The 20112-nt window shown below is 35.0% G+C and overlaps 1 protein-coding gene across 6 annotated transcripts in view; it reads left to right on the forward strand.

Moving 5' to 3' along the window:
• Positions 1 to 20112, forward strand: part of LOC150075131 (uncharacterized) — a 215691-nt gene that overhangs the window by 94663 nt on the left and 100916 nt on the right. For 5 of the 6 annotated variants that reach the window (XM_090388846.1, XM_090388847.1, XM_090388848.1 and 2 more), the window contains 2 exons: positions 4522 to 4827; positions 11103 to 11845. In XM_090388846.1, coding sequence (XP_090244972.1) covers positions 4522 to 4827; positions 11103 to 11845 — 1049 coding nt within the window. The remainder of the gene's footprint in view (positions 1 to 4521; positions 4828 to 11102; positions 11846 to 20112) is intronic. The other variant, XM_090388845.1, reaches the window with a different exon arrangement.

Consider the following 20112-nt stretch of genomic DNA (forward strand, 5'->3'; position numbering starts at 1 on the left):
TTTACTTTGCATGTATTGTCTAAAAAATAGTTGGCCTCTCCAGAGGAACATGGATTTATTTAGTGACAGCTGTTTTCCCAGATAATAAATTTTTAGTATTGTGCTGTTTAGGTGGTCCAATAAAGGCCAGATTTTGTAAAGACTCTGTAGGCAGTTTGGTATTTTGGGAAAAGTGCAGACATCCCATTATTACTAAAAAAAAAAAAATGAGTGGTGAAAAGCACTTCGTTGCAAATAGTGTGCCTTTTTTCCAGTAATCTTGGATTTTTGGTGCGTGAATTAACTAATCCAAAATTTTCATCTCTATGCTAACATTTTTCCATGCATTGGTTTTGATCATAAACATCAAAAAAATTCATCAGTTGCAAGCAGCTCAAGCCACGTCGCGAAAAAGGCCCATAAAAAAATCCGCTCATCACCAATGGGACTTGAACTCAGTTCTTTTCCACCCGATGTGGGAAGAAAGTTGATTCTACCAACTGTGCAATCCATAAAGGCTAAATTTGATTGACATCTCAATCAATTTTAATACAAGATTTGAGTAGGTGATGCATTTCGGCCAACTTTGTGTTTTGCATCCTCATTGACAATCAGAGAGCAGCGAGTTGCTGCATATTAGGATCTTTGTTGGGAATTTTGATGGTATTTCTCTGGTTGTGATGTTCTTGACCTTGTGGGCCAAGAACATCACATTTTGGGTTGATCTTCATTGTCTCTATCAGCCAGCCATGGACACGGAATTGAAGGTCTTGTGGTAGTTGAAGGCTGTGTGCAGTTTGTGGTGCTTCTTTAATGGCTTGTTTATTCCATAAGTGCAGTGTCAATGGTAAGTTGCCCCTGCATCCTTTGCTCATCTGCTTGCATCCCTTCTGCTGCTTAGCCATGATTTTCTGGCTCTCCTCCAAGTGGCCTGATATCTCCCCCCCCCCAACAGCTCATGCTGTGACTGAAGTATAACTACACTCCTCGCTGGATGATCCTGCATTATTTCTTTAATCAGTGACTCCATTATTTTCCATGAAACAGAAGTTAGGCTAACAGGTTTATAATTCCTGGAGTCACCCTTTAATTTCCATTTATGAATTGGGGATACATTTGTACATGTGTAGGCCATGGAGAGTACCCCTGATCCAAGGATGACTAAGGGTTTGCTTACCCCCTTTACTGCCCTCTTAATGTAATTGGATAGATCCTATCCATTTCTGGTGCCTTCATTATGTTTCACTAAAAACAGTTTTTCTTCCACTTTCCTCTCAGTTATTGCAAAAGCATGTAGTTCCCTGTTAGAGTTTAATAAAACTTCTGGCATTCACTTCTCTAAAGAATTTCTCATGTGTAAATATAGATGCAAAATACCTATTCAGTTTGTCAGCAACCTGAGCAGGATCATCAACAGTTGAACCATCGATATCAAGTGGTCCAATGTGATTCATCCCCTTCTTTCTAGTGTTTACATATTGAAAGAAGTCTTTGCTGTTTATCTTTTCATTCTTTGCCAACAATTTCTCATTTGATTTAGTTCGACCAAACCTCCTTTGGGATTTGATTTCAGACTAATTTTTATCTACCCTAGGCTTCTGCATCACTTTCTAATTTCTATACATACTGTGCATTTTTCTTTTCTTCCAGTTCATCTGACATCAATTTAGGTCTAAGCCTTGAACAGTATTTCTTATTTGGTATAAAAAGCCAGCTTCTATTATTATTTACTTGAATGCTTCCCATTTAGGATTTGCTGATGGTAACATCATGAGTTGGTCTCACTGTATAGATTTTAAAAACTGTCTGAGACCACTGTTATCACCTTTATGAAAGCAAAAGCCCTTTATGGTAGTTACATCTTTAAGTAAATTCTGCATCAGTATACCAAAGTCTTGCTAATGTGCAAGTGACCAACTCACAAATTACAGTCAATATCTGGAAAGTTAAAATCCCCCATTATAGAACATTCTGATTTACTTGCCTACTCTATTTTTCTATACATTTGTTCGTTGTACTTATCAGAATCATTAGGTCTATAACACATTCCTTCTGACATTTTTGTTTTCCCAGTGCTTATGTCGTACCACACTGACTCAACACTGCACTAGGTGCCCATCTGCTGGTTGCACTGCCTAAAATTTTGTGGTTGTTGACTTAGGTAAGAGCATAACTCCTCCCTCCGTCCTGTCTTTCCTTTCTTGTCACATTGTACATCCCTTATGTCCAAGGAGACCATGTCTCTGATATCCCCACAACATCTGCATTTGATGGCTTGATCAGTACTTCCATCAAATTTATTTACTGTTCTCTCAGCATTGGTGTACATGCAGTATACATGCACCTGTTCTTACTCCTAGTTACCCTAACACAGCCCATGTATTTACTTGTTACTACCAAGAGTATTATTTTGTACTGTCCCCTGTGTTTGTGGATGCATATACTAATGACTTTGTGTTGAATGGTAAATAAATATATGCCAGTTCTTGTTGATGGTATTGCCAATGCAATGGACTTCAATCATGAATGGAAAAAAAAATTTTTCTCAGCACATATATGTGTGGGTTAAGCCAATGAAGTGAATCTTATTTTGAAATAAATTTCATCAGAGACAGTTGAATCCATTTTGTTGTCGTATTTCGGCTAGTAATAGGGGTCTGTAATCTTTCAACTTGGCCATAAAGGAATGGTTTTTATTCAGAAACATGCAACACTTGTGACAGTTGGAACTGATGCAACATTAAAGAAATTTTGGTATTTATGATGATAAAAAGTCATTAATTTTAATTCATAATTTCGAATTTTTCAAAGTGAAAAATCAACATTTCTATCTCAAGCATATTTCACTGCATTTAACCTTAGGGAAAATTTAGTTAAATACTCAAATATGTCAAAATAGCAATAGCATTTGTACCTTTGAAATTATTTTCAATTATTTGATTGTTGTGTCAGTGGTTAATGCAGTATAAAGACAGTTGTTTCTGGAGAATAATAAATTTATCAGCATATTGTTAGTTTGTGATAAATTTATTTAGACTAAAAATGCTAAAAAAAGTGAAGAATGCTTCTGAATTCTTCTGTTCCTTATTTTTTTTTTAATTCTGTCAGGTTCTACAGAATATAAGTATCACGAAATCAATTAAAGGTTATAGAAATGTAGAATGAATTCAAAATTTTATTAAAAAAAATTTATACTAGTGAAATTGTAGATTATTGTAAGCAATTTTTGAATGATAATCATTTAAAAGATTTCTTTAATTTATTTAATCTTGATTGTTTCAGGTAAGTAAAAAAAGAAAAGAAAAGCAGACTATATTAAATTTGAAAAATTGTTAAAATTTTGCAGACAATTAGATTTATTTAGTGCCTACAATGATTTTATGTAATAATGGATTGAAAAAAAAAAAATAAATAAATAAAAAATTAGTTCTAGATAATTATTTTACATCAAAAATTAATACAGAAGTAGTTTCATATGCTGAAAGGTGATTTTAATTAAATTAATGGACTTCTAAATGGTGAAAAGACTAGCATGTAAATCTTATAAAAGCTGTTTAATTTGTTGTCTCAAGGTGGTAAAGAAATATAATTTTTCAGTTCTGTATATAATAATATCTGATACCTGTAAAAGCATCTATACTAATTCTTATTTATGTCATACAAGTTGCCTGTGAAAGAAGTTTGAGTATATTGAATTTTATTAAAAATAAATTGTGTAATGGATTAGAAGATGAATGTTGATTCTTTTTACATTGTCATTTAATAGCAAAATTCTGTTATTTCCAACCGACATAAGAGAAGCAACATTTTCATCTTCTAACCTATTATGCAATTTATTTTTAATATAATTAAATATGCAGAAACTTTTCATAAGTACCTGTGATCAATGAATTAAAAAAAAAAAAAAAAACTAGAAATGTATTTTTGAAGAAATTACTAATTTATGAGCACAATTTACTATCATTCTTATTAAACTCTCAGCAGTTTTCTACAAATAGTTGTATCAAATTTATTTTTTATCATGTAGTGACTTGTTCTATAGGGCATTCCTTGTAATGCAGCATACCCAGTTGTTTAAGCATAATGTTCTGTGAAGTGGGATGGCAAGCCGATATTGTTTTCTGAGCATTGTTTTGCTGTGCATCCATACTATTTAAATTGTAAGAATGGGTGCACTACAAACTGCATACTCAATTGCAAATGGGAAGCATACAATATCGCATCATGAAACTGCTTAGGTAATATCACATGCGTAAATAATTGGGGTTTCTGTAATAAAATGACATCTTGTACCAGCATAAGTGAATTACCATGGATGATATAGGATATTAATAGATCTTATTCCTTTAGTTACCTAGGATTTTCTTTAAATAATTTTGAAAGACTTCTAAATTTTAGAAGTCTTTCTGTAATATTGTGTCAAAATAAGTTTTTGAAAGTTAAAAATAACATTGTATTATAGCCTAGATATATAATGATAGAATAGATGAATGAAGAAATTTCTCTTCGGTCTTCAGCATTCCTTCCTTGGTTGTCCCTTAGCTCAAGACCAAGAAGGGTTCAGCCACCAAAGACACTTAATCTCCAAAGTAAAATATTTGTACACAGTCCTCAGTTGGAAAAGGTAGCAACAAAGATGTCCTCGATAGAATCTATTGGTGCTTGCTCCCTAAATGTAGAAGGAAGTGCATCCTCCAATTCTGAAATTCAGGATTTAACAGTATCTGAACGGACACTGCAGAGTTCTAGTATAGTTCTGTCAAGTGGAGGCTCAGCATCTCATAGTGGAACAGAGTTGCCAAAAGAAGGATCAAATGGACTTGCCCCACGAAAAGAAGAGAAGAAGAGGTTTAGAACTCACATATTTCTATATATGTGTGTGTTTTCTTTTGTTTCATTTTCATTTTAAATGTGGCTTTTTTTAACTACTCCCCCTGACAAATGCATTACTGCACTGTTATGAAATCATTTTCTTTTGCTGGTGTTGTAAAATTTTTATGTTCTGTTTCACACTTATTTTTATGGTTTGCATTCTTTTTTGAATTTTTATTTTGAATAGCCCATGCAATAGAAAGTAACTGTCAAATTACTTTGTATTTATTAATATTTGATTAATATGTGTGAAGAAAATTTTTTAATAAATTTAATGAATTTGAAATTGGCCCCAGGCCCATTTAAATTTCATTCTAATAGAAAAATAAATATAAATACGGGAAAAATTATTTTCAGTTTTAAAAGTTGCTGGTTGTATATGTGATGTTAATTTTTAGAGTTTCATTTCAGCTTTTGGCATTATTTATATTATTAAGAATTTGTAGTGTGGCTACTGGTCCTCATCCAATTTTTTTTTTGAGTACACACTGACTACCAATTTATACTTGGGCATATATGGTGTAGTCTTCTTTCTGTGGTTCTCAGGTTGGCTTTTGTACACATTTGCAGGTTGGAATACCTGCAAATGTGTTCTGCTGTGTGTCAAATGGATTAACAGGTAGTGAGCTTTACAGTAGATATCCTCCTTTTTGGATTTTAAGATGTGGCAATCCTATTTCTTACTCATAAAAGAACTGTTATTGTAAAAGGTTTATAGTGTATTAAGTTTTATAACACAGTACAAAAAATATTCCTCTTATTCTTGTGCACTATGCCACAAGACCATGTACAGTACTTTATTTACAAGTTTCAAGCGTTGTTGCGATCTGTATGCTCATATTGGGACTATGAGGAAGTTTTAATTAGAGAGAGAGAGAGAGAGAGAGAACTAAAACCCAAAATACATAAACAGTATCTGTAAAAAATCAGTTTTCAGTAACCTTCTGTGCAGTGTAGTTCTCATAAATTATTTTAAATCAAAGTTTCATTTTGACAGAAAAAACAGGAATAATTGCAAAATGCAGTAGAGCCTAGAATAAAGTAGATATGGTGATGTATATGAAAATACATGTAGCAACAATAATTAAAAAGAAAGTTCAAATTTTTCTTGGACTAGCCCAGTATAAAGATACTGAAAAGACTTAAGATTTTCCCCAACATATATCCTGATGCTGACGAGGCTCATTAGCAGTGGTTCTTGGTAGCTAGAAATCAAACCTACCAGAGGTATGTGGACCAGTTCTCTAAGCAGAATCTTGGGTTATGCCTATGGCAGAAAAACTTTAATCCAAGAACTGGCTGGTTGCAGCAGTTACTATTACTACAGGCATATGATACAAGAAAGCAAGCTTATAAAATATCAGCCTAAAAAAAAAGAAAAAACCCAACCTTCTCACATCACCTCTCCATCCCCTCCAATAATTTGTCTAGTTCTTCCTTGAATTTATTTAAACTACATATCTATTTCTACTGTCTAGTTCTTCCTTGAATCTATTCAAGCTACATATCTAGTTCTACTGTCTAGTTTTTCCTTGAATTTTTTCAAACTACCTACTTCCATAACAACAACAGTTAGAAGTTTGTTCCAGTAACCAACTGCCTGTTGGTTTTAAGGTAAACCGCTAGACACCTATCCTGCAACAGTGTTTCCTCAGTGAATTTATGCCTCCTCATGTGTGTAGTCTGAGCAAGAGAAAGAATGCCATCAGCATTGAACTTACCCAGTCCATTCAAAGCCTTAAACGCCTTAATCAGATCACCCTCGGCTCCAGATGCATGTCCAGAGCAAAGTTCCTGTACAGCTAGTTCTCGACTTTGAGTTAATTCGTTCCTAGTGCGCGCTCGTAAAGCGGGAATTTATTTCCCATAGACATAATGTTAAAAATAGGGGTTACGTTCTCAACAATGAAATTAGTTAGCTAATTAGTTTGTTTAGACAATGATGATTTATCCAAAGAAAAGAAAACATAGCCTGTAAAATCAAGCAAATTATAATAATAGAGAAATTATTTATGACTTACAAATGTTAAAGAATGTTTATTCTTTATCATCATCGACTAAATGCACACTTGTTGATCACTCATTATTGGCTCGGCACTCGTTGGTTTGTTGCACAAGGAGTCGTCTCCCTCAGAAATGTCTTAAGAGGCATTTGTTTCCAAGATAACCTTCTCTTTTCTTTATAAATTTCAATAGCATGCATAAGCATTTTTTAACGGAACACACAAATTGCAACTAACACGATTTACGCGGAGTAACAAGTTTACGAAGCTAAAAAAAAAAAATAAAGGAACGAAGAGAAGATTCTGAAAATGTATTTGTTTTTTATACGATTGAAAATTTTAGTAAAGGGCAAACACATTTCACCATAATAATGTAAAAACCCACACAGTTCCAGCTATCAGTATTTTCACAAATGCAATAACATTGAGTTTACTATCTGTTTATAATTGCTTGCAGTAACAGAAAAGCCCAATAAACCAGAAAGTGCAAATTGTTTTTGTTTTATGGTCGTGACTTCCAGAAATGTGCTTTAGAAAAATATTACAAAACCATTCAAAATTGGTTCTTATAACATATGATTACGATGAAAGTGTGGTGCATTTAATGATTTGAATTGGTAACTAATACAATTTACACTATAAAAACAACCTTTTAGGGAGTTATATAGTGAAAATTTGAACTTCTGAGGTTGTGGAATGAATTGCCAAAAACAATGTGTTATTGGGTTCACATTACAATATTTTTGCAATACGATGGTAAAGGATTAATATCGTATAAAACAGGTTACACTGTATTGTATAGCAATGTGCGCGGTTTGGAATGTGGTATTTATGAATGTTTAACATTCATTTTTTGCAATTAATGTTCATATTTTCAATTTTGTTGATACTTGGGAAAAAAAAAAAAAAAAACTCGTAAAGCGAGAACTGCCTGTATATCATGAAAAAACCTCATGTGCTGTCCTGGAAGGCCTGTCTCTGTTGCACAGAGAACTTCACATTTGACTACACAATTACTCCCAGGTGTCCTTCATTTTCCATTACCCTGAGTGTAGTATCACCACACAGTTGGTTCGTTACTCTGGGATTACTGCTACCCATATGCAGTACTTTACTTTTATCAGTGTTGAACTTGAGCTGCCATTTTTCAGACCATCTTGCCTAATTTTTAGATCAATTTGCAGTAGCATACTTTGATTACTGCCATTAACCAGCAACCCAATCTTTATATTATCTGCAAACTTGGACATTAAGTCTGATATGCCTTCATCAGTATCATTGATAAATATAGAAAACAACAATGAGCCCAACACTGAACCCTGGGGGGGGGACTCCACTAATGACATTAGTCGATGAAGAGCAATGTCATTGATTACCACTCTCTGTCTTCTTCCACTCAACCATCCCTTTAATGCCATGCTGCTCCAATTTGTACAGCAGTCTTTTATGTGCAACACTATCAAAATCTTTCCTGAAATCAAAGTACTGTATATGACATCAAAAATATTTTTTGCACTTCATTCCTTTGTGACTACATTGTAGTATCCAATGAAATTGGGCTAACAAGATTTCCCCTTAACAAACCCATGCCGTGTTGGAAGTATAATTGTGGCCATGTCTAGGTGGTGCTTGGCTAGGTGCCTCTTTTACCAATAACTCCATTATTTTCCTTGGAACAGAAGTTACACTAACAGGTCTGTAATTACTTGTGTCACCCTTTGATCTCCCTTTGTGAATTGGGGATACATTTGCACATCTCCAGTCTGCTGGGACCTCCCGTGAATTCAAGGATGATCTCATAATTATGGCTAAGGGTTTGCTTACTTCCTTTGCTGCCTCCCTTAATATAATTGGATAGTTCCCATCCATCCCAGGTGCCTTTCTTATGTTTAATTTCAACAATTTCTCTTCTATATTCCACTAAGTTTTTACAGAATCATTTAGCTCCCTGTTAAGAGTTTGATAAACTTTGGCATCCTCTTCTCTGAAGAAGTCATCATGTGTGAATGTAGATGCGAAATACACATCACTTTGTCAGCATCCTGAGCATGATCATTAACAGGCAAACCATTGATATGATGGGGACCGATTTGATTCATCGCTTTCCTTCTGGTGTTTACATAAGTAAAGAAATCTTTGTTGGGGTTTTTTTTTTTTTTTTTTTTATCCTTCACCAAAGATTTCTCATAATCTACCTTTGCTTGCCTGACCTACTTTGTGACTTGATTACAGACTAGTTTATATCTACCAGTGCTTCTGTGTTGCCCAGTAATGTATATGCATCCCATGCATTTTTCTTCTGTGCCACGAGTTTCCTCAGTTCATGAGTTTCATTTGATATTTATTTAGGCCAACTATAGAAAACTGCAGTATACCTTGAAGAGTATACTTAATTGGTATGAAATGCCTAGTAGCTTCTATGATTAATTCTTTGAGCGCTTCCAATTTAGAATTTGCTGAAAGGTTGAATATCATCAGTTGGTCCCACTGTGTAGAATTTAAAAACTGTCTGAGACCACCTTTACAAAAGTAAAAATCCCTTCCTTACCCTTGATGTAGTTACATGTTTAAGTAAATCCGAAATAAATACACTGTGACTTCTGCCACCTAGTTTGGCATTTTATAATACTTGGTTTCCAAGTACTCTTAAAAAAAAAAAAATTATCAACCCACTGCAGGATGGAAGCCTCCTCATCAATTCATGCTGAGGAAAATGGACCATAATCTGCCACACTGGTCCAGTGTGGGTTGGCAGATCGACTGTATTTAGCAGTCAGGGGCTGGAACCCTGTCTACTCAAAGAGCATGTGTTACTGCACTCACGCTCCTGACCACTTGGCTATGGAGGCCTGATATCTCTTAACTTCTATATAAATAAAAATACAACCGGTTGAAGCATATGTTTATATGTGCATTACCGTAAAAGCTCAAAATCCAGTAAATACTAGAATTTACCAATTTTCTTTAAGTGAAAGTTTGAAATATCAAGCCCTAAATATCAAAATATGCTCCACATCAATTGTTCATTCACTTTGCTGATTTATAAACAAGGACATGGAGGGAGGGGAGGATGCATCTGCTATTACCCATCTGATTGTCCTGGTAATATATTTGCAGAATATAGTGAATGTGAACACGGACAACTTTGCTGAGGATAGCAGATATATTCCCCATGCCTTGATTTAAAAATCAGAGAAGTGAATGAACCAAGAAATTATCATTGCTTCCCTTTCCACACTTACTATCTTTTGGGGATAGGGAATATATCCTCCCTGTGCTCTTGTTTAAAACTTTGAAAAACAATAATCAGGCAGTGTGAAAAGGCATGCAATGATAATTCCCTGCTTAATTCCAGTTTTTTTTTTTTTTTTTTTTTTTTTTTTTTGTGTCTTAAACATGGCCAAGGGGGGTTGGGATATATCTCTTACCTCTGCAAAGCCTCCTGGGTGACATTCTCTATTCTGTATTCAGAGTGTATACATTACCTCAATTATAACAGAAGGGAATTGCAATTAAATGCAGTTTATCGATGGGCTTTTACCAATCAAACTGTAAATATTGGTTTACTCTGTCAGAGTGGTAATAGTGTGAAATAAAGGGATACATGTTTATGTTGTTTTGGGCTTAATATACAGTACTTCACTTAGATATTGGAAAATATTTTGGCTTTTATCAATTCTTTTTGGCAAGTCTAAACTGGCTTTTACCAAAGCAAATAGTTAAATTCTAGGATTTATCAGATTTCTGGCTTTTACGGTAACATATATAAATTATTATCTTTCTACTGGGTTATTTTTATTTATGCGGGAGTCGAGATAAAAAGTTGGCTACCTCTAATTTAGCAGTTTAAAAGTGTTTGAATGATTTGTTTACAGATTTTCAATGTTTAGTTTGTCCTGCAGTCTTTTGTTTTCGTTTTGTCAACTGTTTTAGTTGAATGCTTAGTATTATTACTTCTCCTCTGGGAAGAGCTAAAATAAAAAAATATTAACAGCGGTGAAATACAAGCCTTAAGGCCTGTAAATGAATGATATTGTTATTATAAATTTTATTTATTTATTTTTTTATCAGTGCATTATCTTCTCAAAACGAATTAATACTCTTCATGTAATTTTTGTTATGTAGCTTATAGTATATTAGTGATATGTTTTAGATAATTAAAAGAAACAGTATCCGAATGAAATTTTGCCTCTCCCCTCTATTTCTGATGCTTCTTAAAAATTTCATAAAAATATTTTTCTATTTCAGCTCTCCTGAAGACAGTACAGTAGTTGTATCTAATGGTCATACTTCTGAAGTTAAAGAAGAATGCAGTGTGGCAGAAATCAAGCTACCTTCTTATGTCAGTATCAGCTGTGCAATTAATGGGTATACAAATTTTAGTCGTTATTGCCGTAGTAGAGAAAACAGTCCAGCTCGTGTTGCCTTTGGCCGATTAAGTCCTTATAGAGGACAAGAACAAAGTAATTCTTCTATTGGTGGACCTAGCATATTGAAAAATAGGCATCTAGCTGAAGAGGATCTATCTACCATGTTCAATGATAGTGCATACACCAATTATAGTAATTTTTATACAGAATCAAAAGAACTGACTATTAGGAAACAAATCCAAGTTCCTGTGAAAACAACAAAAACTTACTTGGCTTCACAAGAAATAATTATAGGAAATGGAAAGGAATATACTGTAGAACATAAGGTAGCGATTGACTCAGTTGATTGCTTTGGAACAGAAAATATCGTTAATGGTGACCTGCACGAAGTTCATCATACATTAGCTCAGGAAGTAGGTGATGCTGGTACTCATAAGTCTCTTGTTCAGCAAAGAATAGAAAGACTGTATGGAGAAGCATCTGGTGAAGGTACTAAAAAATATTCATATAGAGCGAGTAAACATACACCTGCTGAAAATTCATTTGAAAGAAGTAGTAGGTCTGTCAATGGTTCAAAAAGGAGTCCATCATGTCCTCCTCAAGTAGTTCGTTGCCATTCCCGTAAGCTAGCTTATTATATATGAAAAGTTTTATTTATTAATCAGAAAGTTTTTAACATAACGTATAAATCAATTTAGAAGTAAAACAGTACAGTTTCCTTCTAATTGTTATTTTTAGTTTATTATTTATAAAATTATAATTGTTACTTTCTTAGCTTATTATTTATGAAAAGTTTTATTTATCAATTAGAAATTTAACATAATCAGTGGATGAATAATAAAATCTGTGGCAATTGTAGTTTTCTGTATTATGAGAGTCATAGTAGTTTGCAGTTTTTATGCAATTCCTGGATTGTTTATACAGACACTTTCAAAATTGCATGCAAAAAAATTTTAGAGCATATTCTATGATCCAACATACCAAAAAAAAAAAAGTAAAAAGTAATATAAATGTAACCAAACAGTGCCTGATGATATAGAGGCTTTTCTACATATGCATAAGCCAGTTTACTTTAGCCTGAAGTGACATTTCTAAAGTCAAATGAGGACCATTCCTTGCATAATTTTACTATTATATAAAGGTAGAATAGGGAATGGTCCTGCCCATTGGAGAGATGCTGTCCTTGCCCAATTCTGCTTTTGTCAATCTAGCAGAAGCAGTAGCAGCATTTAGTCGCAGTTGGGTCTCTTATAACTCTGCTGTTTGTTTGTTATCTGGGACTGACATTCACCAGGAAGATGCAGGTGTTAATCATCTCATTGTGCAAATGGATAGGGCCTACATCAGAGCATAAGTCCATAATTTCACCAAAGAAAGGTGTTACCATATTTAGAAGGGAGAGGACAATGACCTCTGCCTTTTAAATTTTGGAACTACCACTTTTTTCCCCTATTCTATCCTTCCTTCATTTACTTTGGAGGTTGAGGACAGTCTATATGAATGTGATTACTTCATTATGATATCCACCCTCTTACTATCGCAATGAAAGATTGATCAGTTTGACTCAGAATGTATTTCAACATTTGATGGAGTTTGAAATTGCAGCAGTTACAGTCAAGAGACTTGTCAGTGATGCAGAAACATACATTTCATAAAGTATCATCCATGCAGCTGAAACCAATCCTGAAACAATGGTGTTGAATCAAAATGCCCAGCACAAAGTAGGTATCCTACTGCAGATAACCTCATAGTTTTTAACCCTGAGTTAGGATTGCAGGGTCAATTTTACCCCAGACAATATTTCAGCAATTCATGCTCTTCATGTACTCTTTCCACACAGCCGAAACTCCTAATAGTTATTTTCTTTGATTTCTTCTTTTAGAATTCCAGAAATCTCTGTTAATTTTCACACAATTAGAAAAAATTCATGATTTTGGTTAAACCTAATATGTACGTGTTGAGTGGCATCTGTCACATAACAGTTACTGATACCAAGCTGGCTTTAAGGGTGTGTGTTGCTTTCCTCCATTTGGTGATGCTCTCTAGCTTCATGACATTGAAGCATCAGTCTGGAATCAAACTGTTGACACATGTGCTTCATGTTTTGTGCAGTGGTGCTCCTGTTACTGACAGGCTGGTCCAGTTGTAGACATTGTTGTAAGTGCACAGTTTTTAAATTTGCATTTTGTTCATTAACAGGTGTAAAGGGAGTTTTGAATCTCAAAAATTAAGAATATGTTTTTAATATAAAAAATGTATTTTTCACAGTTGTGTTCAGAAAAGACTGAAAATGTAAGCAGCATAAAAAAAAGTGAAACATTTTGAGTTATCTTTTATTGATTTTTCACATGTAGGTGTGTGTGGTCTAAATGACCCCAGGCAACTAGAGGAAGAACTATCCTTTTTGCATCTGCTGACTGGTTAAACATATGCACAAGCCAATGCATGTTGTATTTGATACCAGCATTGAAAGGAATCATAGATCTGTTGTACAAATAGAAGTTGTAAAGTGATAGAGTGACCATTGTTTTTCATACAAGGATATAGTGGATAAGTTATTTCTGATTCAACTGCTCTAGAGAAAATATTTGCTAATATTTCTGCAGTATTTTGCTCCCCAGAGTTCCTAGTCCTGAAACAGAAAATGAATAGCAAGTGCTGAATTTGTCTTCCAAGGGGTTGAAGCATTACAACTGTTTATTAACCATACAGGAGTTGAAAATAGCATTTATTCTTACCAAGGCAAGTACCATTGGATCGGATGACATCCATTATGCTATGATTAAACATAAATAAACAGTTGTCTTTATGTTAATGTTTTTGCAGATTTTCTGTGTAATGTTGAGGGTTATTGTAAGACAACTGCAACAAGCTTATTTGTTTCAGCTCGTGGACTAATGGCTTCAGGTTCTCATCCTGAAAGACTGTTTTCTTACACTTTTGTTCTAAGTGGAATCTTCATCCTAAATCTGAATTGAGGTCTACACAAAACATGATTCTAGTAGTATTGGAGACAAAATTCTTAGAGCTTGTATTTGATTTAAAAAAAAAAAAAAAAAAAGTTGCCCAAATATATTTAACAATTGTAGACAGGATGCACAAGAGGTTTCAGCATACTTTATGGGGTGCATTTCATTTTTTTTCCCCTTCCCCATTTATTTGTACACACAATTATTTACAAATTATATACAAAACTTACAAAGTTATACAGTGGATTCCGATTATTTGGGGCAGCTGTTTATTTGGGGCAAATATTAAAAAAACAGAAACCAATCGAGAAAATAGTCGGGGTTTATTTCGCTTAATTGGGACAGCATGCTGTTTAACCAGGGCAGGAGACCGCAGCACTGGAGATTACCCTACAATTGTCTCCAACGGTACCACGTGGTTCGGTCGAAATTCTGGAGGTCACAACCATAAAAACAACTAGCAGTCACCTGTTTATTGGGCTTTTCTGTTAGTGAAATCTATCATAAACGGACAGTAAACTTGATCTTACCGAATTTGCGATAATACCGACAGCTGGAATTCTGTGGGTTATTATGGTGAAATGTGTTTACACTTCCTTGAAATCTTCAATCATAAAAAAATTTATTTTCAGATCTTCTCTTCATTCATATTTTTAAAGCTTTGTAACTCATTACTCGGTTCTCTCTTGCGCATATTGTGTTACTTGCAATTTGTGTGTGCTGTGTTCTTTGTTATCAATTGCTTATCTTTTTACTGTTTTAAATTTTAACCCTCACCCACAAATGTCAGTGAAAAGAAATGTCAACTAGTTCATATGTATATATTATAGTACGTATTAATTATTCCGATTATCATGTATATTCTTCCGATTTTCATTTAATTTTTAATTGGTAAGGTAATAAAGGGTAAATTTCTGCTTAATATATCTTTGCTTTTATAGCCTGTGGATAATATTCCTCCTATTTTCGCTAATTAGAATCGCTGTTTAATAGAATTAAAATTCAATTCACAAACGTGATCACAATGACTGGTGCTTACTGCACATCGTATAGCGAACGGTACTTTACTATGTTGAGTTCGTCGTAATGTGATTTGATTGTACAGTGAACCAATTGTAAAAAAAAGGGGTCCATTGTATTTTTAACTATTTACGTGAAACTTTGGATAATTGGGGCAGCCGCTTAATCGGGCCAAAATGCACTAATCCCGACGTGTCCCAAATAACCAGAATGGACTGTATATACAGTTTTATATACATTAGCATTCTCATTATACATATATAAGATACTATATTGAATATGAACACGTGTGTGTTTGTGTCTTACCTGTATCAAGGGTGGCTCCTAGGCCTAAGCCCATCTCCACCTTGCATGTCTGTGTTGGTGCAGAAACTCTGCAAAGCTTTGTATTGGTGTGTCGCTTGTGTCAGTCCACCTTGCCACCAGGGAGCAGCCAACACCTAGGCAGCCGCTGCTCGCCCCCAGGCACAAGCAGACAAGCCTGGGTCTACTATCACCTTTAGTGCCTTGTGCACAAATCCCTCACCCACCAGAGATAGTGCAATACTGGTGGGTGCCAGAAATCCCGTCCCCAGGTTGCCCAAACCTAGAAACCAGCAAAAAAAAAAAAAAAAAACACCTAGTGGAAAAATATCCAAGCCTCTGCAGATACAAGCCAATTTGAAAAACTCCAATAAACTTAGCAAAGTAAATATTTACATTTGTACAAGATACTAGAATTTTAACTCTAAATCCTAGCAATACAATTAAATTTACATATCTTACAACAAGTCATTCTATTTATATTTAATGGGATACAAACATATATATATTAACTTCTCAGCTGTCAGATTTCTATTCAATTTTGGATTTCAGTTCTTAGTTCAAGTCTTTTCTTAAAGACCGATTCTGCAAAGGTCTGGAAAGTCTCAAAGTTTGTTTTGTTCTCAACTAGTATTTTTACATTGTCCTCAGCTAGACCAGTAACCTGATTAAGTAGCAATACTCGATGGTCTATATATTGCGGACAAAATAGTAAAACATGGATCCAGTCCTCCATTTGACCACAGGTGCAAAAATGATCCGGCTCCAAACCTCTGTCGTAAACTTTGACCCTCAGAGGTCCATGGCCTGTTAATAAATACGTCGTAAACATGCTTGGTGCAAACCATGAAACAGAAGGTTAAGTAGAAGCTAACTCAACATTTTCAATATACTTTTTTGTGACTTCACCATGCACAAACTCATTCCATCTACTTTGCCAAATGCTAACCACTTCACTCCATAATCTTTTCCATTCTGTCTTCAAGTTACTAACTGGGTCTGTTGTAATTACCATAATAGATACCTGCAGTCCTTTCTTATGTTTATAAATCATGCCACGGTATAAGATAAATAAATCTAAAGGCAGTTCTCCTCCAAGGATTTGAAGGGCATTGTTTGACACTGTACGAGGGACATTATTTAGTGCCAGAAGCACTGTTCTTTGAATTGAGAGTAGCTTATTTTTGATTTTCACCATAACGATGTTCTGGTGCCAAATACCTGCTGCATACGAAACTATAGGCAGAAATTTTGCTTTATAATATAGTTTCATGGTCTTTTTATTCACACCCTAGTCTCTTTTGGAGATTCTTATGACTGAAGCAGTCATAAGAATCTCCAAAAAAAATTTCTAATTTTTTCCTTCAGTTTGGTAACATGAAGGAGCAAGGTTAATTTATCGTCGAGAATTATGCCAAGATATTTGTTTTGAGGAACGTAAGGTATCTGTGAACCATTCAGTTGAATTCTTGGTGGTCTTCCATAATTAAAGTGGTTTTTAAATGTCATGAAATTTGTTTTACTTGGAGATATCTTGAGCTTGTTGATTTCAGGCCATGCCACCGAATCATCTAAGATAGATTGAATTTTGTCCTCTAAAACCTTATGTAACCTTCCTTCTATAGCAATCACAAGGTCATTGGCGTAGGCCACCTTTGGAGAATCCTTGTGTGTTCTCGTGAGCCAATGATCTAATACGGCATTCCAGAGGAGAGGCCCCAACACTGGAATGCCGTATTAGATCATTGGCATTCCAGAGGAGAGGCCCCAACACTGAAAGGTGCCTCTGTAGCCAGGTGGGCAACAGCAGCAGTGAGTAGCACACGCTTCTTGATTAGACCAGGGTTCGAGCCTGTGACCACTAAATATAGAGGATGCGAAAAGGTCAGGGAATGACCACCGCATATCCCCGGAGCAATATGGCCTTAGTTGCTAATGCTCCTAAAAACCAAATAAGAAACAAACAGCCCCAAAACCGACCCCTGGGGCCATCCTCTAGAAACCTGGGCATTATAAGACATGCTTTGCCTTGACCATGATGTATCTCTCATTAAAGTATGATCTCAGTACCCTGTACCCATAATTATCACATTTAGCCAACCTTAAAAGATTTGAGGGCACTCCCACCAGAGGGATTCAAAAGTGCCCTCAAAGTCCACAGAAATTGCCAAACCATATTTAGAAGATGAATTCTGGATAAAGTTAGTCAATGTAAGAATAGTGGACCTCTCATCGTCAGTGGATCTCTCTTTTTTGAAGCCAAACTGATAGCTTAAGCATAATTGGTTTTCCTCAAATTTCTTTAGAATTCTGGGAGCCAGAAGATGTTCGAATAACTTTCCCAGATTGGCAAGTAAGGAAATTGGCCTGTAAGCATGGGGATCGGATGTGTTTTTCTCTGGCTTGTGAAGAATCTTGAGCAATGCCAATTTCCACTGATTTGGAAAGTATCCTTCCAGGAGGCATTTGTTCAAGAGATTTAGCAGTACTTGTGGGTATAAGTTGAAAAACTTGATGATAACAAGGTTCTCCACAAGGTCAGTTCCGGGGCATTTCTTGCTGCTTAGTCTAGCTACGGCAGAACCCAACTCCAACAGATTAAAACACTCAGTATCAGTTGAACCTGTATACATACTATTTTCAAGACGTAACTGACCTTGCTCCAATGTATCCAACACTGGAATATCTTTAGGAACAGACTTGACACTATAGCATGTACTGTAGAGCTCCAGTCCTCAGATTCTGCTCCGTTTATTCTTACTGTATTGTACACTTCTCTGGAGATTTTGTAAACTAATCCCCACGGTTCTGAATTCCCAACCTGTTTGACAAATCCTTGCCAACAAGCTATTTTAGCATTAGCTATTTCCTTGTGGTATCTCCTCCAAAGATTTCTATAGAATCCTTGTATGCTTGAACATCCTGTTGAAACAGATGTCTGTGTTTTTGATATTCCTTCCTTGCGATCTTAAATTTGCAAGATGTGTTCCACCAAGGGACAGGAGGTGTCTTGTTGTGTTTTTTCTTCGCTGCATAATCCGTGGCCAGATACAACTGGGTTTGAACAAAATCAACAATCTCCTCAGCCATTAATATATTAAGTGATTCAATCATTCCTGTCGTAAAGACAGCAAAGAGAAAATCTTTAAATTTGTTTCATTTAATACTGTTAATGGAAAATCTCCTAAGATCAGTAAGTTGAAGGTCATCGACTCGCTGCCCAGGAAGAAGACCATAAACTATGGCATGGTGGTCACTGTTGATTAACTCTGAGACAACATCCCAATGAGAGATACAACAATCAATTTTGACAGAGGTCAGAGTAATATCAATATTGCTTTCACCGTTGACGGTCGAAAAAGTGTAGGGTTTATTAGGCAAATTTTGAACATTAAGTCCATGAGCAAGAATAACATCTTCTAGGGCCGAACCACAAGGGTCAGTAAACCGGCTATGCCACATATTGGATTTTGCATTTACATCACCAGAAATGATCAAGTTTTTCGAGGCAAACTTTGTACATAATCTATCTATATTGTGCAGAGCCAATTGGAAATCTTCTGATGGTGGGCAATAGAGAGAAACGATGTAGAAATTTATAAATGTTGAGGAGACAAGCACAAAGACTGCGTTCTGAGAACACTCACCAGAAATAGAGGTGACCATCAAATCGTTATTCAAAATGATGATAGCTGTCTTGAGCGAACTGTCAAGCGAATGCACAATTCTTGCAGCAGTTGGGAATGGGAAGCCCATTACCTTAAATCAGTGGTTTTCAACCTTTTTTTTAATAACGGTACCCCTAAGTAATTTATTTTATTTTGTGGCACACCTACTCAATTTTCTGCCTGTTAGATCTGATTTCTCTCTCTCTCTCTCTCTCTCTCTCTCTGTTATATACACATAAATAATATTAAAAAATATATGTTATATGATATTTATTATAATAATATAATTATAAAAATTACATTTCATAATACAAATTATATATATACAGTATATAATTTTATTCCTTATATAGAGGCACTAAGTAAACATAAATTATAGATCACCACAAAATTAAAAAGATACTGTACACCTTTTTATAATGAAATAAGCATATAAATTAAAAAATAATAAGTTTAAGTAACTTAAACCCAAATTACGTGGCACCCCTGGAATGTTTTTGCTGCACCCCAGTTGAAAACCACTGCCTTAAATGCTCTACCACCAATTTGTGCAGAGAAATAAGGTTCCTGAATACAAATAATAACCATTTTATTCTCAAACGCAGCCACCCTTATCTTGTCCATAGCTGCTCTAGCTCTTTGGCCATTAATTTGGACAATTTTAATGCCCTGGTAAAAATAATTTACACTCAAAAGAGGATTTAGATTAGTTGTATTACTCATGTTGTGTTCTCTTTTCTGTCAGTTCCACTGCTTTTATGTATTCGGGACAGCAGCTATCACAAACAGAATGTTGAAAATCTTGATTTCTCTTACAGTTGACACATTTTAGTGGCTCCTCTTTGTGCTGTTGTTGTTGTTGTTATTTGGTTTTTAGGAGCATTAGCAACTAAGGCCATATTGCTCCGGGATATGCGGTGGTCATTCC

Source organism: Mastigoproctus giganteus, chromosome 14 (assembly GCF_048544385.1).
Source record: "Mastigoproctus giganteus isolate SK-2022 chromosome 14, ASM4854438v1, whole genome shotgun sequence".
Lineage (NCBI taxonomy): Eukaryota > Metazoa > Arthropoda > Arachnida > Uropygi > Thelyphonidae > Mastigoproctus > Mastigoproctus giganteus.